Source organism: Lissotriton vulgaris, chromosome 1_1 (assembly GCF_964263255.1).
Source record: "Lissotriton vulgaris chromosome 1_1, aLisVul1.2, whole genome shotgun sequence".
Classification (NCBI taxonomy): domain Eukaryota; kingdom Metazoa; phylum Chordata; class Amphibia; order Caudata; family Salamandridae; genus Lissotriton; species Lissotriton vulgaris.
Window position 1 is genome coordinate 716,318,543 of NC_141685.1, and position 26,405 is coordinate 716,344,947.

General features: G+C 42.0%; 1 protein-coding gene across 1 annotated transcript in view; it reads right to left on the reverse strand.

The window, feature by feature from the left end:
• Positions 1-26,405, reverse strand: part of LOC147747702 (potassium channel subfamily T member 2) — a 1,549,272-nt gene that overhangs the window by 172,982 nt on the left and 1,349,885 nt on the right. Inside the window, exon 20 of the mRNA XM_086926024.1 lies at positions 13,464-13,636. Within this exon, the coding sequence (XP_086782150.1) occupies positions 13,464-13,636 (173 nt within the window). The remainder of the gene's footprint in view (positions 1-13,463; positions 13,637-26,405) is intronic.

Consider the following 26,405-nt stretch of genomic DNA (forward strand, 5'->3'; position numbering starts at 1 on the left):
GATATCGGTGTATACCTGATTGGCATATTTATTGTATCGATAGGTCCAGTGTAAAGAGGTACCCAATGTACCCAGGTATATCAGGTATACCCAATTGGGATATTTATTCCACTGGTAAGTCCCTTGTAAAGTGGTATACCATATACCCAGGGCATGTTCTGCAAATGCTACTAGTGGGCTGCAGCACGGATTGTGACAACCACAGAAGTAGACTTTAAAACCTGTCTCAGGCCTGCCACTGCAGTGCCTGTGTTTGCACTTTACTGCCACTTTGACTTGGCATTTAAAACTACTTGACAGGCATTAATCTCCCCTTTTATTACATGTAAGTCAGCCCCTAAGGTAGGCCTTGAATAACCCTACAGGCAGGGTGCCCTATAAGTAAAAGGGAGAACATGTACTTGCATATTTTGCATGCCCTGGTAGTGACAAACAGATCTATTTTGTTTTTCACTACTGTGAGGTCTACCCCTCTCATAGGTCAGCATTGGGAATTCCTTAATACACCTTTAAGCTAGAATTCCTGATCAGAGAGGACTAGCTTTTTCATGTTTCATATTTTAGGAATCGTAATGAAAAATCCACCCTACTGGTGAAGTTGAAAATGCCCATACTGAGTGGTTGGGCCTTTTGATCAGCTGGATTGAGCCATTTCTATCTTGTATTCTAACAAAATGCCTGACTGATAATTGTGTAATCAACACTTCTCTGATGTAAGATCAAGTAATTTAATTAACATAACCTTTTTTGAGTTAAAGCTTTATGGTATAATGGAACATTTCACAAACACTTTAACATATCCTTCAAACAAAATAAGAGTGTAAGGCACATTATTTACAGCCCTTCTGAAGAAATAACTTTCACTGAATCACAGGAAGAAAACTAATTCAAACCTGAGCAAACCTACTGCATTCAGCTCAACAAACATGTAGGAAAAACATTAATGATAAACCAGTCTTATGATTTATAAAGTGCTGAAGTGTCTATGATTAGTCTCTTAATTTTTTTCAAGGACTGAAACTCCTGTTCAAGTCCACCGCTGCGGGTTATATAGCACATTCTTTTTGTAGTCTTCCATTATCTCTTGTAGGATTGCCTACATTTGGTTTTCTCTTTCACAAAAGACTCCCCAGAGGAAATATCAAGACTGGTTTATCATCAATGTATTTTTGTCACATATTTGTTTTGTTGAATGCACTAGGTTTACTCAGTTTTACTTCAATCATGGGTTTGTAAAGCGCGCTACTCACTCGTGAGCATCTCAAGGCGCTGGATGTGTGTCCGTGAAAGTTATTTCTCCAGAAGCGCTGTGGCCTAAGAAAAGGGCTGCAGCACAATCCACAATGCATAAGAGCAGTTTTCAAACATCCATGCACCATTTAGTGGGTGGCTCGCAGTGCATGCATGTTTGGGGGGCACCACATGTACCCCCCTGGGTCTATAGCAGAGGCCCATAAAATACATGGGCCCTGCTGGGGTCCCCCAAAGTCCAATTACATCTGCCTTTACATGGCGGTCGGATCACCATGTAAAGGCAGGGGAACAAGGGCCATCGTAATCCCTTCAGCGGTGTCTGAGCAGGCACCACCACTATTGTAGGGATTATGGACCCACTACTGCCTGATGGGTGGAAAAGAAGCGGTTGATCCTTACGGCTGAAACTTCTGACCACCAGATCATAAACCAGCAGGTGAACTGCTTCTTTGGATGTCTGTGGACCCTCCACCGATGGCCTGTCGGTTGCTGGTGCACTGACATCGTAATAAGGCCCTATGTGTGCAGTAGACACACTGATGCAGAGCCTATTAGGGGTGCATTTTAGGAAAATAGTACCTAGGTGATGCATTGTTCCCAAGCAGGAAAATAGGACCTTCATAAAGACTGTACAGTTTAAATAGCACCAGTTTTCAATACTGTGGCAGAAATATAACTTTCAACACATTTCCTGTGTAACTGAAAAGCCTTGTTACTTCGTAAAAATTGAAGAATTTTGATAATGATGCAGACAGATATAGGTTTGTTAAAATATTATGGAAATCTGAATGACCTATCAATTTTGACTTTCTAGGTCTCCCATATCAAGCATATCTCAGTGATTTCTGAAGAGCAGTTGTTGACATTCCCAACATATTAGTCCACCCTTAGGAAAAAAACATACACTTCAGATGAGTGGAATATAAATATATAAAATATAAAAAGTTACAAGATGGCTGTTACACCTAAAGAAGACATTTGTTCTGAAAGACAGTGGGCTTGTGGGGAGGTGTGCATGGGTGGGTGGGACTCTTCTTCTCTCTTTCTCGCCCTCTTGCTCTCTCTCTTTTTTTCCCTCTAAGTTTTATATCAAAAAAAGTCCAAGAAAAATATTGAGGCATACCACTTGTGTGAATTTTACTTCAAACTTGTATTTCTTTATTAAAATGTCCACTAATTACTCAACCAATAAATGTGTATCCAACATACACTATCAATCACATTTTTTTTCATTTCTAAGGCATTTCATATCTATACTTATCAGTGCTTGAATTGTTTTGTCTTATATGTATTATATATATATATAGACTTCCATCCTTGCGTGTGTGGTGTGCAGCCAAATTTCAGTGGGCGCACACTGGCGTCCGCACCCGGGCGGTAATCGTTCTAAACAGCTCTAGTAGAGTAAAGCAGAGACGGCACTCCATGCCGTTGCAGCATATTCATTTATTCAAATGCTCGCATTTCCCGGACAACTACGTAGTTGTCTGTGAAATGCAAGCATTGGAATACATTAATATGTTGCAACCACGTGGAGTTCCATCTCTGGTTTACTCTATTGTAGCTGTTTAGAAGAATATATATATAGCATCCAGTGGTACCCACTATCTATTTTATACCCAAGATACACAAGGACCCAGTGAATCTTCCAGGAAGACCTATAATATCGGCGATTAGGGGCATGCTAGAACACATGTCACAATATGTGGACTATTACCTACCGGAACTGGTTAAAATGTTGCCCTCCTATGTAAGAGATATTAGTGATTTTCTGTTGAAACTATCAGGATTCAAATGGGAACCAGGGTATTTGTTAATTGCCATTGAAGTTTGTTCATTATATACCTGCATTAGACATGAAGATGGAGTGAAAGCATTATCTTACTATCTGACAAACAGAACTACAAACACAGTGAGCCATAATGAAATGCTAATTGAAATGGATCAATTGTGTTTATCCAACAATATTTTCATGTTTAATAATGTTTTATACCAACAAATGCAAGGAGTTGCCATGGGGGGCAGTTTTTCCCCCAGCTATACCTGTCTACTGATAGGCTGGTGGGAAGAACTGGTCCTCATGGAGCATCATAGAAATAACTTCATTAGCAATGTTCTATTGTGGGTGAGGTATATTGACGATTTGATGGTGGTATGGAATGGTAGACAGGAGGAGGCGACTGAGTTCATCAATGGTATCAATCATAATAACCTGAACCTACAATTTACAGCGACAATTTGTTCAAAAGAAATACGTTTTTTGGATACCTTTAGCTATATTGAGCAGGAAAAAACCAAAACCAAGCTTTTTAGAAAAATTACGGCTGGCAATTCGACACTACACGCCAACAGATCTCATCCTCATCATCTTATGAATAGCATCCCCTATGGGGAGATGCTGTGACTACGACGCATACATAGTGAGGATGGTGATTTACATATTGCACGGTTGGCCTGCAAAGAGAGGTTCCTGGATAGGGGCTACTCTGAGAAAACTATAAACAGTGCCATCGAAAAGTCAATGAAAAGCTCCTGTCATCACTGATGACATCACTGATGAACTCATTTGAAATCACTGATGACATCACTGATGACATCATCCAGTGACTATGTGTTTCTGTAAAGTTTAAATATGTTTTACATATTGAAGAATGAGTGGATGTATAAGTGTCTGGATGAAGGATTTAGTAGGTGCGTGACTGACTGTATGAGTGAGTGATTAAATGTGTCTTACTAAATGCATGGGTTAGTGACTAAACTGTCTGAATGTGTGCATCAGTATGTCTGTTGTTGTGTAAGCTGCTGCATGTGTTGATCAGTAGCTATATGAGTGGCTATATGGGTTATTGAGTGGCTGCCCAAGTATTTGAATGAGAGACTGAGTGTGTGTGTGGGTGGCTGGGAGGTGTGTGACTCTGTGCATAGATGTGTGAGCAGTTGATTCACTAGGTGTATGAGTTCAAGAGTGCATGTTGAAACAGCTATATGGGCGGTTGACTGTGTGCATGGGTGTGTTGGTGAGTGAATGGATATCTCAGTGCTACATGTCCAAGTAAGTACATATGTAAAACACACTGCATGTGAGAGTTGACATATATATATATGACTATACATGAGAGCCAGTGAATGTGCGAGTGGCTGTATGGATCATTGTGTACTTGTATCAGTGATTGTATAATTGAGTAAGTATGTGTTAGTATATGTTTGAATAAGTAAGGTGTTGTGTGTATAACTGTATAGTTGAGGAAATGGAAGTGTGATTGATTCTTTGCATGACTGACTAGGTGAGTGAGTAACTCCATGGATGAGTGGCAGTGTGTGAGTGTCTGTATAGGTGTATGAGTGCATATGATAGTGTTGTGTTGATGAGTGACTGTATGTATGAGTGATTCTATGGGTGAATGAGTGAATGTGTGTGTAGACCTAGGAATCAGTGAGTGCTTATGCAGTAACTGGTATTGGTGTGTCAATGGTTTTAAGAATAGTAGTCTGTATTTAACAGTGGGTGTATCAAAGGTTATATTAGAGTGTGAGGAGGTGCATCGTATTATCACATGAATGATATCATCAGTGATGTGATCAGTGATGTCAAATGAGATGTCATCAGTGATGTCATCAGTGATGTCATTTGAGATGTCATCAGTGATGTCATCAGTGATGTCACTGACCATGTCATGAATGATGTAATATGTGACATCATCAGCAGTGGATTGCGGGTGCGTGAAATATAGTTAGTACAACTAACTATATAGGAGCAATTTCAATGGTTTTTTAAATGCTAATTCCTAACTATATAAGGCCTGAAACCTATGTTTTTTTCAGTGAATTTGCAAGGTTTTTTAAATGCTAATTCCTAACTATATCAGGCGTGAAACCTATATTTTATTTCAATAAATTTCAAAGGTTTTGTAAATGCTATTAGCGGATAACGTTTATATATATTATTATCCTTCTGGGACCACCTGAGCAGCCATCTTGTTTCTCAGGAGAAGTGAGGCACAAGAGAGCACAAAACAAGAGTGGAAAATGTAAATGTAAATGTAAATGTACATGTAAATGTAAATGTACATGTAAATGTACATGTATTTATATACGAAAAGGGGGCAGGGTTAAGACCCCCTGACCCCCTAGCCCTTCTCAGGGGGTCCCAGAAGGACCACCAAGTGCAGAATTTTTTTTTTTAAATCGCGGGGTACGCGCACGGTACACGTACCATACGCGTACGGTGCTTTTGGGGGTCCTTTAGGGACCCCCTGAGAAGGGCTAGAGGGTTGGGGGGTCTCTACCCTGCCCCTTTTTCGTGTTTTCCACTCTTGTTTTGGGCTCTCTTGTGCCTCAGTTCTCCTGAAAAACAAGATGGTGGCCAACATTTCCTGGTTTGGACAGTTTGGAATATTGGCAGTCGACTGCCAGCCAATCAGAAACTCGCTCGCGCACGTACGCGTACCGTACCGTACGGTGCGCATACGGTGAGCGCATATAGATATATAATTTGCTCAAATTCAATTTTCCCAACAACTACTGTAGGGATTTTCACTAAATATAGAATAGGCACTACATCATACCTGTCCCTACCATTTTCCAAGTTTGGTGTAATTCCGTTCAGCCGTTCGGGCTGTAGCCGTGTCTAAAGGTCCCATGGAAAATGCCATTTGAAAAATTTCAAATTCAATTTTCTCTAGAACTACTGGAGGGATTTTCACCAAACGTAGCAAAGGCACATCTGCATACCAGGCCCTACCATTTTGCCAAGTTTGGTGTAATTCCATTGAGCCGTTCGGACTGTAGCCTTGTCTAAATGTCCCTATGGAAATTAACATGGGGAAAACACGTTTTGGGACCCCACTTTCGGCCCCCGCTTGATGAATCCCCCCAAAACTTCCAGGGAAGGAGTGGAGCGGAGCTGGCCAAAATTCTGGAAAATTACACACAGATTCCTCAATCGGCGCCAAAGTTATTCCCAATAGAATGTTGAGCGCATATAGATATATGTTATGTTATGTTATGTTATGCGTTTTTATTTGGCGCACAGATGCTCCAGCTAAGGAGCGTCCTGGCGCCCGACAAGGTAGCTGCACAACACAACTAAACAAAAAACAAACGTATATACACAAACTAAGGGAATAAAAAGGTTTTCACCGCGCGGCGGAAGGAAAGCAAATCTCTCATAGCGCGAATCGCCGGGGGCAGGGAGTTCCACAGGGCCGCCGCACGCACTCGGAACGAGCGTCCTCCAGCTCTACTCCGCTTGAAGCGTGGCACAACCGCCAGTTCTAGGTCCGCAGATCTTAAGAGTCGCGCAGGGGTGTAGTTGGTAAGGAGGGCCATAAGGATCGTTGCTGGGGACCCCTTCAGAATTTTATAGGCGACGCAGAGGGCCTTAAACTGGATCCGCTGGGCCACCGGGAGCCAATGCAGTGACCGCAGGGTACTAGAGGTAGGACAGAATCTTGGGAGGCCTACCACCGCTCTAGCTGCGGCGTTCTGGATCCTTTGTAAGCGCCCGATCTCTGCCTGATTCAGACCAGCCAGCAAGGAACTCGCATAATCCAGCCTGGAGATGACAGTGGCCTGGATCATGAGTTGCCTGGTGGGGGCATCGAAGAACTTAAGCACAGGACGGAGCCCGCGCAGGATGCCAAAGCAACATGCTGCCGTGCGTTTGGTATGGCACGCAAACGTGAGGGAGGGGTCCAGCCAAACCCCGAGGTTCTTAAGCTCGGCGACTGGGATGGGAGCAGGACCCAACTCCCCAGGCCACCATCTCTCTCCCCACAGATCCGGCCGTCTACCAAAAACTATGACCTCGGTCTTACTAGCGTTCAGCTGGAGACAATTGGACGTCATCCAGCTGGTGACCGCCCGCAGTCCTTGTTGAAACCTGGGGGCATCGACTTCGGCATCCCCGCTGATCGTGACCGCTAGCTGGGTGTCATCGGCATATGACACCATCGTCATGCCCCATTGTCGGACAACCTCATCTAGCGGCCTTACGTACAGATTAAACAGCGTAGGACTCAGCGAGGAGCCTTGGGGGACCCCCAGGGTCAACGGATGGAATTTGGACTGGTAAGGTGGGACGGTCACGCTAAAGGCCCGGTTGGTTAAAAACGACCGGAACCACTGGAGAGCGATACCGGTGACACCAGCCTCCTCTAGGCGCAGCAGAAGGATCGGGTGCGAGACGGTGTCAAAGGCAGCGCTCAGGTCTAATAACACGAGCACTGCCGTTTGTCCCGCGTCAAGCACGGAGCGAAGATGCTCCACCATATAAAGCAGAGCCGTCTCCGTGCTGTGATCAGCCCTAAACCCATTCTGCGTTGCGTTGAGGATGTCTGCGCGGCAAAGATGTTCCGAGAGGATGGCGTTTACATGCGCCTCCATAACCTTAGCCGGCCACGGCAAGAGTGAAATCGGCCGGTAGCTCTCAGGCTTGCTGCCGTCCAGGCTGGGTTTCTTAAGTATAGGCCGAACCATGGCTCGCTTCCACATCAGTGGGACCTCGCCAGATGTTAGCGACAAGTTGATCAAAGAGCATAGCGGTGAGCTATCATGTGCCGCTAGGTCTTTGAACACATCTGGACAAAGTGGATCCTCTGGGGACCCAGACTTCACTCGGCGGGCCAATGTGTCAAGGCTATCCGATGTTAACATAGGTAAGGAATGCAATCCGTCAGATGGCAGTGGCTTAGGAGATGGATTAGCCGAGGGAGTGGCCGGAGGAAAGGCCCGATAAATGGCATTTACCTTTTCCAGGAAAAACTCTGCCAACTTTTCACAGTGCTCAGCAGAGCTCTGGTGCGTCGTTGTTACTTTTTTGGCAGTAAGGTCTTTCAATACCTTAAAGATAGCCTTAGACGGGTTCGAACTACTCCTAAATAATTTGCTCAAATTCAATTTCTCAAAAACTACTGGAGGAATTTTCACTAAATATAGCAAAGGCACATCTGCATACCAGGCCCTACCATTTTGCCAAGTTTGGTGTAATTCCATTCAGCCGTTCGGGCTGTAGCTGTGTCTAAAGGTCCCTATGGAAATTAACATGGGGGAAAACACGTTTTAGGACCCCCCTTTTTTCTCAGCCCCCGCTTGACGAATCCCCCCGAAAATTTCAGGGAAGGTGCGGAGCGAAGCAATTTTAAGGAAAGTTACACGCAGATTCCTCAATCGATGCCAAAGTTATTCCCAATAGAATGTTGGGGATTTGCTATGGTAACTAGGTCCTAACTATATATACCTACTGGCGACTGCCAGTAGGTAATATATATATACACGTGGGGCTGTGGGAGGAGCAGGAGCTTCCTGGCGTTGCTGGATTTGAACATGTCAAATATTGGATGCGTTTCATTGATGACATTTTTTGTGTGTGGGAGGGTGACATCAGCAGTGCTCAGATTTTTGTTAATGCACTCAACAAGAATCGTTTCAACTTATTTTTCACTTCTAGTATTAGTGAAAGCACTGCCGAGTTTCTTGATGTGTCTATTAATATCATCAATGACCAAATTGTTACTGCCCTCCATGGAAAGTCCACTGCTGGAAATAGTATTCTTCATGCCAGCAGTGGTCACCCCAAACATGTCATTATGAGCATCCCATTGGGGGAACTGCTACGCCTCAAACGTATATGTAACACCCAGGCGAAATTTGAGGAAGGGGCGTCCGCAATGCTTGCGAGATTAGAGGCAAGAGGATACAGCAAATCCTGTCTTGCCACTGCATTGAGGAAGAGTAATGAAAGAACTAGAGACTCTAAACCCCTGGAGAGCAACACTACCTCAAATCCCAGCAGACTGATAACAACTTACAGCCAACAGCACCGCAAAATCAAATCCATAGTTAATAAACATTGGCCAGTCCTTAAAACGGATGCAGTGCTACGTGATTTAACTCCGGACAAGCCTACTATTACATTTAGGCGCGCGTTCAGTATGCGCAGTAAGTTATCACAACCCAGCCCTGAATTACCTATAATGGATCAGTGGTTTGGAAGAAAGGGCTTTCACAAATGTTCCTCCTGTCGGGCATGCAAGTTTGGACAGAATACCACTCACTACCGCACTCCGTTCTCTGACACCAATTTTTCCATCCAAGGCAATTACAACTGCCGTACGGAGTTTGCAGTATACGTCCTAACTTGCATGTGTGGCCTATGTTATGTGGGCAGTACCGGAGCACAGGTGCTTGTTAGGATATTACAGCACCTAAGAGCCATAGTTAACCACGATGGAGCATATCCCGTGGCGCGTCACTTTAACAGCAGGCATAATAGGGATTTATCATGTCTAACCTATTATGTCATTGACGCGGTGGCTCCCCTCAGACGTGGAGGGGACCGCGAAAACCTATTGCGTCGGTTGGAAACACAGTATATCATCAAGCTGGACAGCAAACAACCAAATGGGTTGAATGCAACGGAGGACTTGCACAACTTTCTGTAGGAGTATTCATTTTTGCACATATTTTCTGCACAACAATGTATATAGTGGTGAGAATGTGAGCACAACGAACATAATTGTATATAGTATGTACATATATGAAATCCTGAATAACAGCACCTAATTTTAGGTATCCGGTAGTCCTGTTCTCTTAAAGGTCTGGCTGTTTTAGTTTTCTGAACAGCACAGTTTTTTAAACAAACACTTGGAACTTTTTTTCTTTTTTTGGTGATTTTTTTACACTGGTTATTTATTCAAGCACCTTTATTAAATTTTGGGATACACAAGATTTTGATGCAAACAGTTCCTATATACACATGATTTGGACATATAAATAATGTATAGATGTACATATACTTTGTCACATATAGGAATTCGGGACTATATCATGTATATAATTGTATAGTACACTAGGGTGCTGTTTTGGTGTTTTAAGTCACTTTGTATGATGGTTCAAACAACAAAGGACAGTGCAATGCCGTGATTCATATGAATTACTATATGTTGCTTTGATTTGCTTTTATATGAAGTCAGATGTATTTCTAATTGCACTCATGCACATTATTAGTTTCTGCTTAACCGTAAATAATGGTTAATATCGCATTCAGGCGGCTATTTTTGATTCCGTTAACAAATTGATACGGTTCAGACTATTAACTGACTAAATAATGAAACAGTTTATGTGAGGCGATATGTAAACAGCATTCACGCTGATCATGTTTCCTAGTTAATTTTCTGTACGCATTCAGGCGGATATTTTAAAGGCTCCAGTCAAATTGCCAGTGCATATCGAAGATTTGTGCAAAGGGACTTTTGTAAATATGTGCAATACATCAACAAAACAGTCTTTTATCTGTAATGCAACATTGTTATACCAACATGGCGCTACTTTGTACTGTGCCTTTATTCAAGGCTCTGTTGTTTTAAATATTTTACCATGTGACTCACGTTTGGAGGTGGGACCCAGATGGGTGTGTCTGCACTGCAAATGATTTAAAAAGTTTCCACTTTGTGCAATGTGGTGTGTGAACAAGACTACGCCAGTAGTCGAAACGTTGCATTTTGGAAGGCACAAGAACTGAATAAAACATCTTGCCTGGAAAGCGTGGGGTCTGTCTCTTCTCTCGCCGCTGTGTAGTGGAGGTTTGAAGATTTGTGCTGATATATATATAAATATATATATATATTTTCTTACACACCGGTTCCACCAACCGCCGCTCCACTTGACCACGGGTGCCTCTCGCCGCACAGTGGAGTGCGCAATATCTTCCCAACACTTAGTCCCTTAGTCCACGAGACTTATTTCAAAGAAGAGCACTCAAAGTCACTCCAGCGTGGCTAGCCATATTTATTCACAGCTTTGCAGTTAATAAACAAGGGTTACAAACGTGATGATATTATTAATATGTCAATATAATATTGTATAACATATTATTGGTCGCCTGTAATTTTTTAGGGCTGTTATCACATACAGTTCTCCTGATCACTCCCTTTATTAATCAGTTATCTTTAGCATTTGGAGGTGAGAACTGGATTAAGTGGTTCACGGATATTTCGCCCGGGGGTTTTCTTGATTTTGGGGCTTAGTGTGGGCTTAGTGTGGCCCTTGCAATCAAGCACTGAATGGGCTTCATTGTATTCAAACTAATATTTTGTCCAGTGCTCAGGTCTTGGAGACAAGTTCTTTTTCCTCTTTTCTAAGTTGACCTCTCCCCCAAGAGTGATCAGGAGAACTGTTATACAATATTATATTGACATATGAATTAATATCATCAATGAATTGATCAGTACAATCACTTATTGATTTGTGAAAGCGCTTAAATGTATAGATGATTGTACCCACATTGTACTTCATGATTGTGTCAGTGCGTTATTTACCACTATAAGATGGCCGCCATTTCCAATGATGGAATTGTATGAAATGTGCCGTTTTTTATTTTTACTTTTAGTTCACGGGACGGGAAGTCACAATGAATTGTTATTTAAATCACTGAAAAAAATGCGATGGATTACACTGACGAAGGCGGCAACACCGAAACGCGTTTGTAACCCTTGTTTATTAACTGCAAAGCTGTGAATAAATATGGCTAGCCACCCTGGAGTGACTTTGAGTGCTCTTCTTTGAAATAAGTCCTGTGGACTAAGGGACTAAGTGTTGAGAATATATATATATATATATATATATATATATATATATATATATATCATCAGCATTACTATCAATTTCACATTCCAAGATTGCTGTGTCCTTGGCCGCTGGCTAGAGCCTGGCCCTTCCCTGTTCATCAAATGTGAGCTCACCACCCCGGTTGGAGTTTCTCTCGGGGATTGTGCACGATGCCGCCATTATTGTTTATGGTCATGCTTATGCTGTGGTACACTAACATGCATACTTGCATATATTTTCATTATTAATGGGATGCAGCATTTATCGTTACTTGCAAAGTATTTCTCTGTTTACTTTAAATGTAACAAGTTCCAAGAAGGCTACCAGCATTTTTCTTGTGGTGACATGGTCCACGTCAAAAGTCCTTCGTCCATGTCTCCTCATTTCTATGTAATGCACTTTTCAGCAACTCTCAGTGTGTGATGAAGACAGTTTACCTGTCAAAACGCGTAGCAATTGAGCATTAAACTTTGCACAAACTTTCATCATCCTCCGAATGTGCGTATTATTGGACTTTCTTTGTTGATATATATATATTGAATTAGCAGATATATATATATATATATATATATATATATATATATATATATATATATATATATATATATATATATTGCAGCTCCAGTCCACCTTACCCATACCCAGGAACGAAGACACAGCACTCACGGGCTCAGGTAATGCACCAAAGTTTTTTTTTTTCAAGCAAACGCGTTTCGGGACAGCGTCCCTTCGTCAGTGGTTCAACAGTGAAAAACGCTGCGCCATTATTTAAAACCCACAATTGGTCACAAGAATGAAAGACGGACTATTCACAACTACAATGAGGTAGCGCCATCTTGGAATGTCTAAAACGGCTTCAATGCCCACATTTAAGTATACTGCTCAAATGCAATTTCATTTTGTTGTTATGTTATAACAAGACATTTTGCCGTGTATCGGCATGCATGACCCTAAAATCATGGTTATGGCACCATTCCATCATATATTGTGTTTCTTGAGGGGTGTTCTCTCGATTGGGCTCAGCAGTGTGAACTAGTATAATAATGTCATATTGACAGTCGTAGTCTGCAGACCACAACATTAATTATATCTTATGAAACCTAATCAAGGTTCAATCTTGCCGTGGATCGGCAATTACAGCCAAACGGCTGCATAGCGTTTGCTTGACAAAAAAACTTTGCTGCATTACCTGAGCCCATGAGTGCTGTGTCTTCGTTCCTGCCCGGCTGGGTATGGGTAAGGAGGACTGGAGCTGCAATTTAAAAACGCGGTACACCGCTGCGTTTCACGGCACCCAACACTAAGAGTGACCCACGATACCGGTGTATTTAGAGCCTGAATATATATATATATATATATATATATATATATATATATATATATATATATATATATATATATATATATATATATATATATATATATATATATATATATATATATATATATATATATATATATATATATATATATATATATATATATATATATATGTGCCAGAGACAATCTATGTGTGGTATTGTGATTGACACATACAAATGACCCATGAAAAAGGAGTAATTTCAAACACACATATCGCAATTGATCAATTTCAAAATACTCACTGGTTGTCCAAGAGTAATACAATGGGGCTAAGCTCCTTTTTTGGTCTGTAGTATGCCCTGAGTGGCACAATGAAATTATACAAGCCATTTCCTGCAGTTTCGGCAGCCACGATGATCAGCTTGTTTTTAAATCCATAGGCTTTGGCATCTTCAAAGTAATTATGCTGGCACCCCTTTAAAAAACAGACTGCTTATTAATATTTTATATTAGCTTATTTTAATAGTTAGTGATACTATTTTTCGGCTAAATATGTGCAACCAAATTGAAAACAAAAATTGCTTAGTTAACAATAAGCTTGTTTGGGTTATTGTTTCTACATGCAAAAACTGATTTATTTACAACTCACAATGAATAATAAAATAACTCAGAACAATATACACAAGGACAGAGAGATGCAGGATTTTAAAGGGAATAATATATGAGCTGTTAAATTATTGATACTAACAGACCAGTTTGGTTTCTGTAATACTTACCGTCTTGAATCTTTTCCACTACCCCTGCTTGTTTCACTCTGCCAAAGGTAATTGATTACTGGTCTCCATTAATGTGTTACCAAGTCACATTACCCTCATTCTTGTATGTACACGTTACCGACTGTGCATAGGTTTGTCTCCGTAGAGAGTGTAATAGTTTAACTGATAAGCTGCAACAAGAATCGTATCTATCCAATCACTCTGATAAATGTTATACAGAAATCCTTGATATAAAGCCGAAACACAGTTTGCATCGCTTTTGTACATTCTCTTAATGCTTGAGAAAGACAACATACATTTGTGCTACAGAGGGAATGGAAGAATTGTTCTAATTAGTAACGAACATCTCTACATTGACGATTCATGGACTATGAGCCACATGTAGGTAGCTTAATACCGGTTGGTAACGGCCGAAAATCAGTACATTTCCTGTTACCGACCGCTATTTAGGTTTTTCTAATGTAGGTGGCTGGAAGTAAGGATTCGGTAATTTACTGATTCGGTAATTTGAGGAATCTGTATATTACTGAATCCCTAAAATACCGAATCGGTAAATTACCGAATCCTTAAATCCTATTTAGGGAGCACTCAAGTGAGTGCATTTTTGATTTAAGGATTCGTTATTTACCACCAACTACGAGTGGGTGGTAAATACCAAATACCTTTAAAAAAGCAATTTTGTGCTTTTTTAAAAGTGCCATGTAGCAGACATACATGCCCTTAGGGCATGTATGTGTACCACATGTGCACACATGCACGATTTAGGGGTGCAACAGGGTGTCAATATGACACCCTGCCACCGTGGAAAATGTTCCCCCTATTACCGATTCGGTATTTACCGAATCTATAATAGTAAATGGCTTCCCATTAATTCCTATGGGCCTCCAGGCCCATAGGAATTAATGGGAAGGTATTCCTTATTACCAATTCGGTAAATTCCGAATCGGTAATAGCGAATATTACCGAATCGGTAAAAATTACCGATTTTTCACCTACATACTATTTACCAATTCTTAAATACCGAATCAGTAAAATTCGATATTTAGGAATCGGTAAATAGTATTTACCTATATCTGGCCCTATATCCCCATTTCCTTTACATTTCTCTGTGTTATTGATCTCTCCCACTTAACTAATCTTGACACTCCTGTCACTGATTTCTCTCTTTCAAATGATATTTTGCCTACCCGGGACAGTTTACGCCTTAGTGAAGTTTAACGATGCCTTGTGAGCTATCAATTATATACTATTTAGGCAAGAAATCGAGCAGTTCAGCTTTGCTAACTGTTTGATATACCATGAATAGACTTTTGTGCAAAAAAGGTAGCAGTGTAATATTGTCTCCACAAATATTACCCATATAGCAGCAGAATTTACTCACAGTGGTCATTAACAAATAAGTCATGACCAATGGAAATATTTGCTCATCGAGATAGTATTTCATTATCCAAAACCGATCTTTTCCCAAGAAACACATATGCAACAAAATGTTAAGGTTTCATTAGTTGTTTGAACACCTCTGGATTCCTATTCTGAATATAATTGTACCATTGACTGCCTTCATGGTCCCGATAACCACCGAATGATACCCATAATGAAGAAAAGACATCTTTATTTAAATATTGCTCTATGGTGTGCCAAGTGGTGTTTTGTACAAAATACGCGGCATATTAGCAAAGGCGTGCATTAAATATCGCAAATCGCGCTTAGCGCATATTTTTTTATCGCTGGATCCTATCGCGGAGATAGTGCGTTATTACCAATGTGTATCTCCAATGCGAAAGCAAAATCCAGCGATAACGGCGAAATCTGCCAAAAACAGAAGTGAAACAGCGATAAAACTTTTATCGCTAACGTAAAGTTTGCTAATAGGCAGGGGGGATTAAGCCTTAGTATCCACCTCCCATTGAGGGTAATGGCTAAGTCAGGAATTCAGCAGGTGTAAAAATTCCTGAAATAACCGCGGTTAGCGCAACTTTTTTCATCGCTAACTGGGGCCGGGTCCTCATTGCTAATGGGCTTTAGGCCTGTTAGCAGCTGTTTCTGTGGTCTTTTGGTCGGGAACGCCTACCTTGCATGTAATTAGTGATAAATATCGCTGACATGCAAAGCGGACCCCAAAACAGTCGCTTTAGCCAGCTTGCTGATAGGGCGATTAAAATATCGCCGCTTTAGCGGCAAAAAGTGCAGCTAAAGCGACAAAGACGTGCTTGCTATAATGCCCCTACATTTTGTAAGGGTCGATCTGCAGCAAAACGTTTTTGGTGCAAAACCCATCTCAAACATATGTTTATAATCATTTTAAGGATTTTCTTTATAATTCAAAGTAGACATAAGATTGAGTGTTTTTCTAACAAGAAAATAATTAAATCTTTGCTATTAATGTAATTAGATTCTTCTCTCATTTTATGTTGAAAGGTAAATTTCATTGATTTCATAATTACAGAGTTATCCAAACTTTACTTTTAGAGCTGTACCCAAAGATTGTATTAGGTATGGCATGACAAAGTCCTGTTTCCTTTATTGACTCCAGACGTTTCATTGTTTGAGATGTAAGGAAACGTATGGCTCACCATATAAAGTGGGAAGTGCCCTCCATTAAATCAGTCCTGTCTGTAAAACTACTTCCTAGGACTGTTGAGAGGGGGAGATTCTGCCAGTGTGCTTACTCAAAATACGTAAAACAGAATTTCTTTGTTAGTCTAAGGAATCCCCAACATGTGCAATTCAGAAAAGACGCTTTAAAACAGCATCAAACCATCGTCTGGCAGAGAATCCCATTAAACCCAAATGCTGATTTAATGGCTGGTTGAAGCTTGGGTGGGAATGGGTGTAAAAATGAGGAAGCCAAAGCAATCGGATGCAGTATACCTGCAGTAAATTCCCTTAGCCTTTGCCCCGGGCAAAATTGGCATATAGTTGCCTGCTTTCCTGCCCAAAATGTCCTCAAATTTTCAGCTTGGGCTCACGAAACAAGGGGAAAAAACGGAAGCTATTATTCCATGCTGAGGCAGTCAATAATACTTTAGCGTTCATCTATGTCGGACTCACATGATCAGTGTAATTTTGTGAAGTTTCTTAAGCAGCTCAATTTACACACCCTAAACAGCATTTGACTCAGGTTCACAAATGCTCAAAAGATACATTTCCAACGTAATTGTTTCATTGTTCTTTAATTCTCCCTTTAGGTTGTGGGTTGTGATCAAAGATATAAATATTGCAGCATGCATGAGCTGTCTGGAAAACGTGCTGTAATCACTAGATGAAGTGATATCTCACCTGGTGCTTGTCATTGGTCACTCTACTTTGCTAGTTCCTCATTGGTTGGCGCTCCAGAGACATCACTTCTGTTTTTCACTCAGAAGCACTGGTACAGTTTCTGTACACCGTATGTATTGATATGTTCCTTTGGGGACTTCTTGTTATTATTGCAGTGTATAGTGCTCAGTACGCCACCATGCCAGTAGCCACTCGAAGACAGATGTCATGTATGAGTTTGACACTGCTGAGCACTGCTTTCTGGTCAATTGCAACAGGAACCTTTATTCGGCTTCTTTAAAATTACTTTACTTCCTGCAAAGCAAATAATCTTTAACCCCTTCTCTGCTAGCCCTCCCAGGCTAAGCCTTTTTTGAGTTATTTGGGATAGTTTGAGTGCTTAGGTCCCTGTAACCTTTTGTCCACATAAGTTATCCATGTCAAATTTGCGTCCTTTTGACCACCACCCTGAGGATTCTAAAAGTACCCAGAGTTTATGGATTTGCATGGAGAGGACCCAAAAATGTGTCAAAATACAGCAAAAGTTTATTGTTTATATGATAAAAAAGTCCTGCAGAAGAAAGCATCTGTTTTTTCCCTGCAAATGGTATCAACAAAGGGTTTATGGTGCTGAAATAACCATCTTCTCAGCTTTCAGGGACAGCAAGACCTTTGACAGAAAACCAAACTTTTTTACACAGTTTTGGCATTTTACTGGGACCTAGCCTACTTTAGCGATTTTTTGTGCTTTCAAACTCCTCCAGTTAGTGGTAGAAATGGGTGCAAAACCAATAATGGATCTCAGAAAGCTGTACATTTCTGAAAATTAGACAAAATTCAAAATTCAGCAAGGGGGCATTTTTGTAGGTGGTTCAGTGTTTTTTTATAGAAACTAATAGTTGAATATAAAAAATAATTAAATTGAGTTGAAAAAAATAGCCATTTGAGCCAACACTCTCACCTGTACTGAAAGAATTGGTCCTTTCATTTGCTGGATCCTTCTGGTTGCAGGGATATGTAGGATGTGTAGGTTCGCCAAGAACATGAGGATTCTAGCGCCAATAACAACTGCATCTTGCAATGGTTTTTTATTGTGTACCGGGTATATAACAATTTGTTTGGTAAAATATAAAGAGAGAAAAGTAGGTACCAAGGAAACCTATGTATTTCTGAAGTGGAAACAAAATATGGAGTTTAGAAGCTGTGATTATGTACACATCTCCAAAATTGTGGGTACCCATACAAGCATGTGAATGAGAGGTCATTTTTCAAAATGATTTCTTTTTTACAAATTGTCCTACATTTGGAAGGCAAAAATGCAAAGAAAGTCAATTGGAAATAACACTTGTTCTACTATTCTGTGTTTGTCTAAGTCTCCCAATACAAATGTTACCTTTTTAGTGTGGGTAAGCCTAGTGACTGCTCCAGGGAACGGCCCAACACGCAACGTGGGCACATCACGTTTTTCCAGTGAAAACTGACCCTTTTTTTCAAAGTGCCTAGTTGTGGATTTTGGACCCTAGCTCAGTTGGCATCTAAGGAAACATAGAAAACCTATTCATTTTTTAAAAGTAGACAGTGGGGGAAATCCAGAATGGGGTGACTTGTGTGGCTTTTACCAGATTCTGTTACCAACAATCCTTTTCAACCCTCAAACTTTGTTAAAAACTGTTTTTCTCACAATTCTGTGATGTAAAGTTCTGGAATCTGTGAGGGAGCTCAAACTTCTACCTACCCAGCATTTACCAAAGTCTCCAAATAAAAAGGGTACCTAACTTGTGTGGGTAGGCCTAGTACCCGTGGCAGGAATCGGCTCAAAATGAAGCACGTACATATCAAATGTTTCCAGTGAAAACTGAACCTTTTTTTGCAATGTGCCTAGCTGTGGACTCCTAGCTCTGTCGGCACCTAAGGATACCTAGCAAACCTATACATCTTTAAAAACTAGACATCCAGGATGAGGTGATTTGTGTGGCTCTCACTAGGTTCTGTTGCTCAGAATCCCTTGAAACCTCAAACTTTGTCAAAAAAATAAATTTTCCTCACATTTCAGTGATGGAAAATTCTAGAATCTTTGGGAAGCCATAAACTTCCAGCCACCCAGCATTCCCCTAAGTCTTTCAATAAAAATGGTACCTCACATGTGTGGGTAGGCCTAGTATCAGCAACAGGAAGTGGCCCAAACACAACGTGGACACATCATATTTTTTCAGTGAAAACTGATCATTTTTTTCAATGTGTCTAGTTGTGGATTTTGGACCCTAGCTCTACCGGCACCTAATGAAACCTAGCAAACCTATACGTTTTTTTAAACTTTACACTTAGGGGATTCCAGGATGTAGTGACTTGTGTGGCTGTCATCAGGTTCTGGTACCCAAAATCCCTTGCAAACCTCAAACTTTGTAAAAGAAAAACACATTTTCATCACTTTTCTGTGATGGAAGGTTCTGGAATCTCTTTGAATCCACAAACCATCATGCCTCCAGTATTCCCCAAAGCCTCCTGATAAAAATGTACCTCACTTGTGTGGGTATGGCTAGTGCCCATGGCAGGAAAGGGCCCAAAACGTATTGTGGAGACATCAAAATTATCTATCACAAAGAAACCTGGTATTGCAAGGGGGCACCTGTGTTTTTGGTTATGTGCTCGGCGACCATCTAGGGAAAGCTACCAAGCCCACACATTTCTGAAAACTATACATCCGTTAGGAGTACAGGGATGTGTGGCTTGTCGAGATCCCCCCAAATTTTCCTACATTTTTTAAAACTAGACTAGAGTCCAGGGAGCTATGACTTGCGTGGATCCCTCAAAGTTTTCCTCTCCGGAATCCCCTACAAACCTCAAATTTAGCTGAAAAAAAATCAACATTTTGTGACATTTCTGTGTGGGAAAGTTGCAGGATCACCGGGCTAACACACATTTCCTAACACCCATTGTTCCCCCAGGTCTCCCAATAAAAATGCTACCTCATTTTGGTGGGTAGGCCAAGTAAGTACCTGTAGCAGGCAAGTGCCCAAAACCTATTGTGGGGACATCCAAGTTATCTATCACAAAACTACCTGGTTTTGCAAGGAAGCCCTGAGTTTTTGGTCCCAGGCTCGACGGCCCCCAGACATTTTTGAAAACTAGACACCCGAGGGAGTTCAGAGAGGTATGGCTTGCGTGGATCCCCCAATTTTTTCTTACCCAGAATCCCCTGCAAACCTCAAATTTAGCTTAAAAAATCACAGTTTCCTCACATGTCTGCCATCACTGTGCCGGCACAAATGTCCTACCACTCAGTGTTCCCCTCAGCCTCCTAAATATAATGATACCTTCGACTGGAAAGGGTCAAAAACATAGGGATTGAGGGTATAAAACAGCAAACTCTAAGCGTTATATTAAAACCAAAATATGTTTTTCGGCAATTCTGCATTGGACACCCACACAAGTGAGGTATAATTTTTATCGGGAGACTAAAAGGAATGCTAGGTAGTAGGACATTTTTGCCAGCGCAGTGATCCCACACAGAAATGTAAGGAAACTGTGATTTGTTTAGCTAAATTTCAGGTTTGCAGGGGATTCTGGGTTGGTAAACATCCATACAAGCACACATCCCTGGACTCCCGGAGTGTCTAGTTTTCAGAAATGTCAGGATTTGGTAGGCTTCCCTAGATGGCCACTGAGCACAGGACAAAAAAAACGCATGTGACCCCTGGCAAAACCAGGTCATTTTGTGACAGCTATTTTTGATGTCTCCACAATACATTTTAGGCCCTTGCCTGTCGCAGGTGCTTGGCCCACCCATGCAAGTGAGATACCATTTCTGTGACAAAAAACAAGTGGCGGATTTGCTTTACACGATCAGCACATCATGGAATAGAATATCTCCCTTGTTATGGATCTAATAAATATCAATTATATCACTCTGTTGGAGTGCAGGCCTGATGTAGTGCTCATCCACCTTTAGCACTAATCTATGATCCCCTACCCACTCAAGGTGAGGCAGAGTGTCATATACACTTTACAAAAAACCACCAGTGCACATCCTTTTTAGTCACTATTATCCAATGGGCATCCGGCCACGTCAATCCAATATCTCAAGTGTTCTTTTGCTCCACAATAGAAACGCACAATGTTCGTTGATATTCAGTGTTCTTTTATTATTTCTTTTCTTGTCACAGCCGACGCGCGTTTCGCCCTCCGCTGGCTATTTCAAGGCTGTAATTTACATACAAGACATAGTGCCATATCAGATTTGTATACTATGGACCACCTTCTATTCATCATAACCTATTAACATAGGTCTAATCCACACGTGTAAATCGTGCCACCACCACCTGCAGGATTCCGGTGTGCACCACGTACTAATTCAATTTTACTCATATTTACTGGTCATTTTGCTATTATTCCGTATAGTGAGGGCACACCCACTTTGTGCGATCACCATCACAATGGTAGCCATGCCTTACTCTAAATATTCCCAGGCACCCACAGTGTATTTATAGGAACCACGTGTTCTGTTGATTCAATGTGTTCAATTAAAAGTATGCCAATCACCGCAAATTCTTTAAGCTATATTCCTAATGGGAACTCTATATTAGCACTTACCGAATACTTTTTAGTTGAGCAGCATGTGTTCTAAGAATTGATAATTAGTAAAAAACCTTTGGGCATTGTTCCTGTGGAAGTATATGGACGTAATATTACCATTGTGGCAAGTATATAGTTAAACAATCACTTCAATTATTGATGTACAGGCATCCATTAATCAACAGGCTTACCTCCAAGCCTTTCGCTCTCACACGTCAAAATGCTGTAAGTGTAGTTCCTTATTCTAGGATCCATCCACATGTAATATGTCAGAGTTTAGACGCAATACTTGGTGCCTTGATAAGTTCCATCTAAAGTATCAACAAAATGTTGCCATCAGTTTCATTAGGCTTATGGATAGCTCTATTTCTCTACCATTCCAATCCACATATATATATGTGAAAAGAAAAAAGCTATAGTCTTTAATGACACGGTCGTACGTCCACCCACATAACAATGCCTTGCTTAAAACTGCTTAATTACTCTCTTGTGGTAAACATCTTTGGTTAAAAAAGGATTAGGATAGCATATATAAAACGTCCCCAAGTGCGACCGGAGCTAAGTCCAATTATTCTATATTAAACTCAACTCTAACTTTCCCTCCTCAAAGTGCTAACAGTACATACTCTGACAGGTCGTAGTCAATATGCCGTCAATATTACATCTAAAACAAGCGGTACGACACACACCTTTAAAAGCGTGTTTCATCCCGCGACCATTATTTTACAAACGATTCAAGACAAACTGAGTCCGCCTTTAGTGTTGCACAGGTTTAACTTAACTTCTTTCCTACACTCCTAAGTCTACGTAATTCTGGTTTTTGAACTTACCGCTATTGCATGTGTGTTGGCGTCGGAAAAGGTAGCCTCCTTCCGCGTTTCCCTTCCGAGGCCCTCTCAGTCTCACCTCCCCTTTGTTCCTGTAAAAGGCGACGACGGACCAATTTGTGGGTCTAGTGTTGTGATCTCCGATAGCGTAGCGGCCATTTTGGAGTGCCTAAGTTTTCTATTGACTGACTCTAATGTCATGCCCACCATATATCTAAATATACCACATATCTATTCACTGAAGAAATGTGAACCGATTTCAAGCGTTTTGTAGAGTATAGGTGTTAGATGATCGCACTTCGTTGTTGCTCTCTTTATGAAACAACAAGTATTACTAAATTAATATTTCAATTTGCATGTCAATTTTCAATTTGTTACATATTTCTACTAATATCTACATTATATAAAATCCATTCATCATCTAAAATCATATTTTTTAAAAGACAAAACTCGTTCCACAAGCTTATTATACATGTTCTTCAAGGGCGCATTACAAATCAACTTGTCCATCGATCAGATGTTACCCCAGACATGAACTCTTTACATTTCTCCCAGATATTGCTTGATCATCTTTACAAAAAAACAGCAAATTCCTAGTTTTTCACAAAAATTCATACATTTCTTTGTCAATGTTATCCCCCTTCTCTACTGCTCTCAAAAAGATAATCCACTTACTTTCTAGCTGACGTAATTTGCGCTCACGATTACCTCCCCTATTTCCTGCCATTGCCACATCAATTCCATGGAATCTAATCCTCTGTAATTCATTCTGTTGGTGTGTTGTATTAAAGTGCACTGCAAACGGATATTGCATATTGTTGTTGCGTATGGCGCAAATATGCTCCTGTACCCTTTCTTTCAAAGGTCTTATTGAGCTTCCAATGTATATCCAATCACATAAGGCAGTGATTAATTTGAAAAAGAGAGACTCTCTTGTCATCCGAGAGGCTGACAAGGGAGGAAACATAGTATTGATGAATCGCAGTGATTTCACAGGTGAGATTGACAGACAACTCTGGGATACTAGTATGTATACCAAGTTGAGAAGCAATCCCATCAAAGAAACAAAGGACAGAATACTTGATCATCTTAAGACTTGGAAAGAACAGTGTCTAATCTCAGACACAGAGATGAAATACCTTTTTAATGATTCATCTACAAATCCCTGAATATACTGCCTACCCAAGGTCCACAAGAAAAGTGATTTTCCTCCAGGAAGGCGCATTATAGCTGGCATCGGATCGCCAACTGAAAAAATATCAGAGTATATTGATCTTTTTTTACAGCCACTTTTTGTCAATCTACCTACATATATCCGGGATACAGGGGATGTCCTAAACAAGATTGGATATGTGGATTGGGTGGAGGGACACCTCTTAGTAACGTTAGATGTATGCTCGTTATATACCACCGCCCCCCACCACCACCCTCCGCACCAGGACCCCGATCAGCACCGAAGACACCATCCGCACGATGAACTCCATCCACTCCGGATCTCCGACTGACCCCTGCCCTCACCACGTCTTCAACAAGGCCGACGCCGTCATCGCACCCCACCTGCGGGACATCATCAACACCTCCTTCGACACCGCTACCTTCCCGGAGAGCTGGAAGCACACCAAACTCAGCGCTCTACTAAAGAAGCCATCAGCCGACCCCACCGACCTCAAGAACCACCGCCCCATTTCGCTGCTCCAGTTTCCTGCAAAAGTCATCGAGAAGACCGTCAACAAGCAGCTGACCGCCTTCCTTGAGACGAACGGATCCCTCGACCTCTCGCAGTCTGGCTTCCGGGCCAACCACAGCACCGAGACCGCCCTGATCGTAGCCACGATGACATCCGAGCCCTGCTCGACAACGGAGAAACAGCGGCCCTCATCCTCCTAGACCTCTCCGCGGCCTTCGACACTGTCTGCCACCGCACCCTAGTGCAGCACCTCAGCAACGTCGGAATCCAGGGGAAGGCACTGGAATGGATCATCTTGTTCCTCGCCGGAAGGACACAGAGAGTCCGCCTCCCCCCGTTCAGATCAAAAGCCACCGAAGTCATCTGCGGCGTCCCTCAGGGCTCCTCGCTCAGCCCTACCCTCTTCAACATCTACATGAGACCCCTTGCGGCCATCGCACGCCAACACAACCTCAACATCATCTCCTACGCCGACGACACCCAGCTGATCCTCTCCCTCACCAACGACCCCGCAACCGCCAGAGCCAACCTGCACGAAGGGATGACAGAAGTAGCCAAGTGGATGATGAACAGCCGCCTGAAACTGAACTCGGACAAGACAGAAGTCCTCATCCTGGGATCCTCACCCTCCGCCTGGGATGACTCCTGGTGGCCCCCCGCCCTGGGCAGCGCACCCAAACCAACAGACCACGCACGCAACCTGGGCTTCATCCTGGACTCCTCCCTCTCCATGTCCAGACAAGTCAACGCCGTCTCCTCATCGTGCTTCAACATCCTGCGCATGCTACGTAAGATCTTCCGGTGGATCCCCACCAAGACCAGGAAGACGGTCACCCAGGCCCTCGTCACCAGCCGTCTGGACTACGGCAACTCCCGCTACGCCGGATCCACCGCCAAACTCCAGAAGAGACTCCAGCGGATCCAGAACGCCTCAGCACGGCTCATCCTGGACATCCCCCGTCGCAGCCACATCTCCGGATACCTGAGAGATCTGCACTGGCTCCCGGTCAACAAGAGAATCACCTTCCGTCTCCTCACCCACGCACACAAAGCCCTGCACAACCAAGGACCAGCATACCTCAACAGCCGCCTCAACTTCTACGCTCCCACATGCCAGCTTCGATCGTCCAGCCACGCCCTCGCCGCCGTCCCCCGGATCCGAAGAGCCACCACTGGAGGAAGGTCCTTCTCCTACCTGGCCGCCAAGACTTGGAACTCCCTCCCGACCCACCTCCGCCTGACCCAGGACCACCTCGCCTTCAGGAAACAGCTCAAGACCTGGCTGTTCGAGCAGTAGCTGACCCCACCTCCCCCAGCGCCTTGAGACCCTCCGGGTGAGTAGTGCGCTATAAGCATTGATTGATTGATTGATTACCTTGTGACAAAGGTTTACAAGCGGTACGTCATTTCTTGGACAGTAGACCCATTGAGACTTATGCGCACTCAAATATGTTGATTACAATGATACAAGTAGTACTTGAGAACAACATATTCTTGCACAACGGGGAGTGGTATCGCCAAATAAAGGGTGTGGCCATGGGGGCGAAATTTTCTCCCTCATTGGCCAACCTATATATGGGCTACTTTGAACTGAAACACATAAGGAGAAAATGCCCGGTGAACCTGACAGAGAATATCCTATATCTGGGTAGATATATAGACAATTTATTATTGTTTTGGACAGGCAGTAGGGATGAGCTGGACATGTTTTTGAACATCTCAATGACAACCCCTTTAACTTAAAAATCACGAAAGAACAAAGTATGTCGAAAATTAATTTTCTGGACATTACCATTGTGGTTAAGAAGGACACATTAGACACTGTTCCCTATAGAAAGGAAACCGCGCGTAATTCGGTGCTACACGCGCAGAGTGCCCACCCTATCTCACAAATCAAAGCAATCCCCTTCGAGGAAATGTTACGAATCAAAAGAAATTGTAGTGATGCAGATAGAGTGGATGCAGAATTAATATTAGTAGAAAAGAGATTCCTATCTTGGTGTTATGACAAGGAAATGGTAACCAGTGCAAGAAACAGAATAGATAAAATAAATAGAGACTCACTGCTCAAGTATAAACAACATAAATCTGCCAAAAAGAAGAAGAATATAAGGTTTATAACAC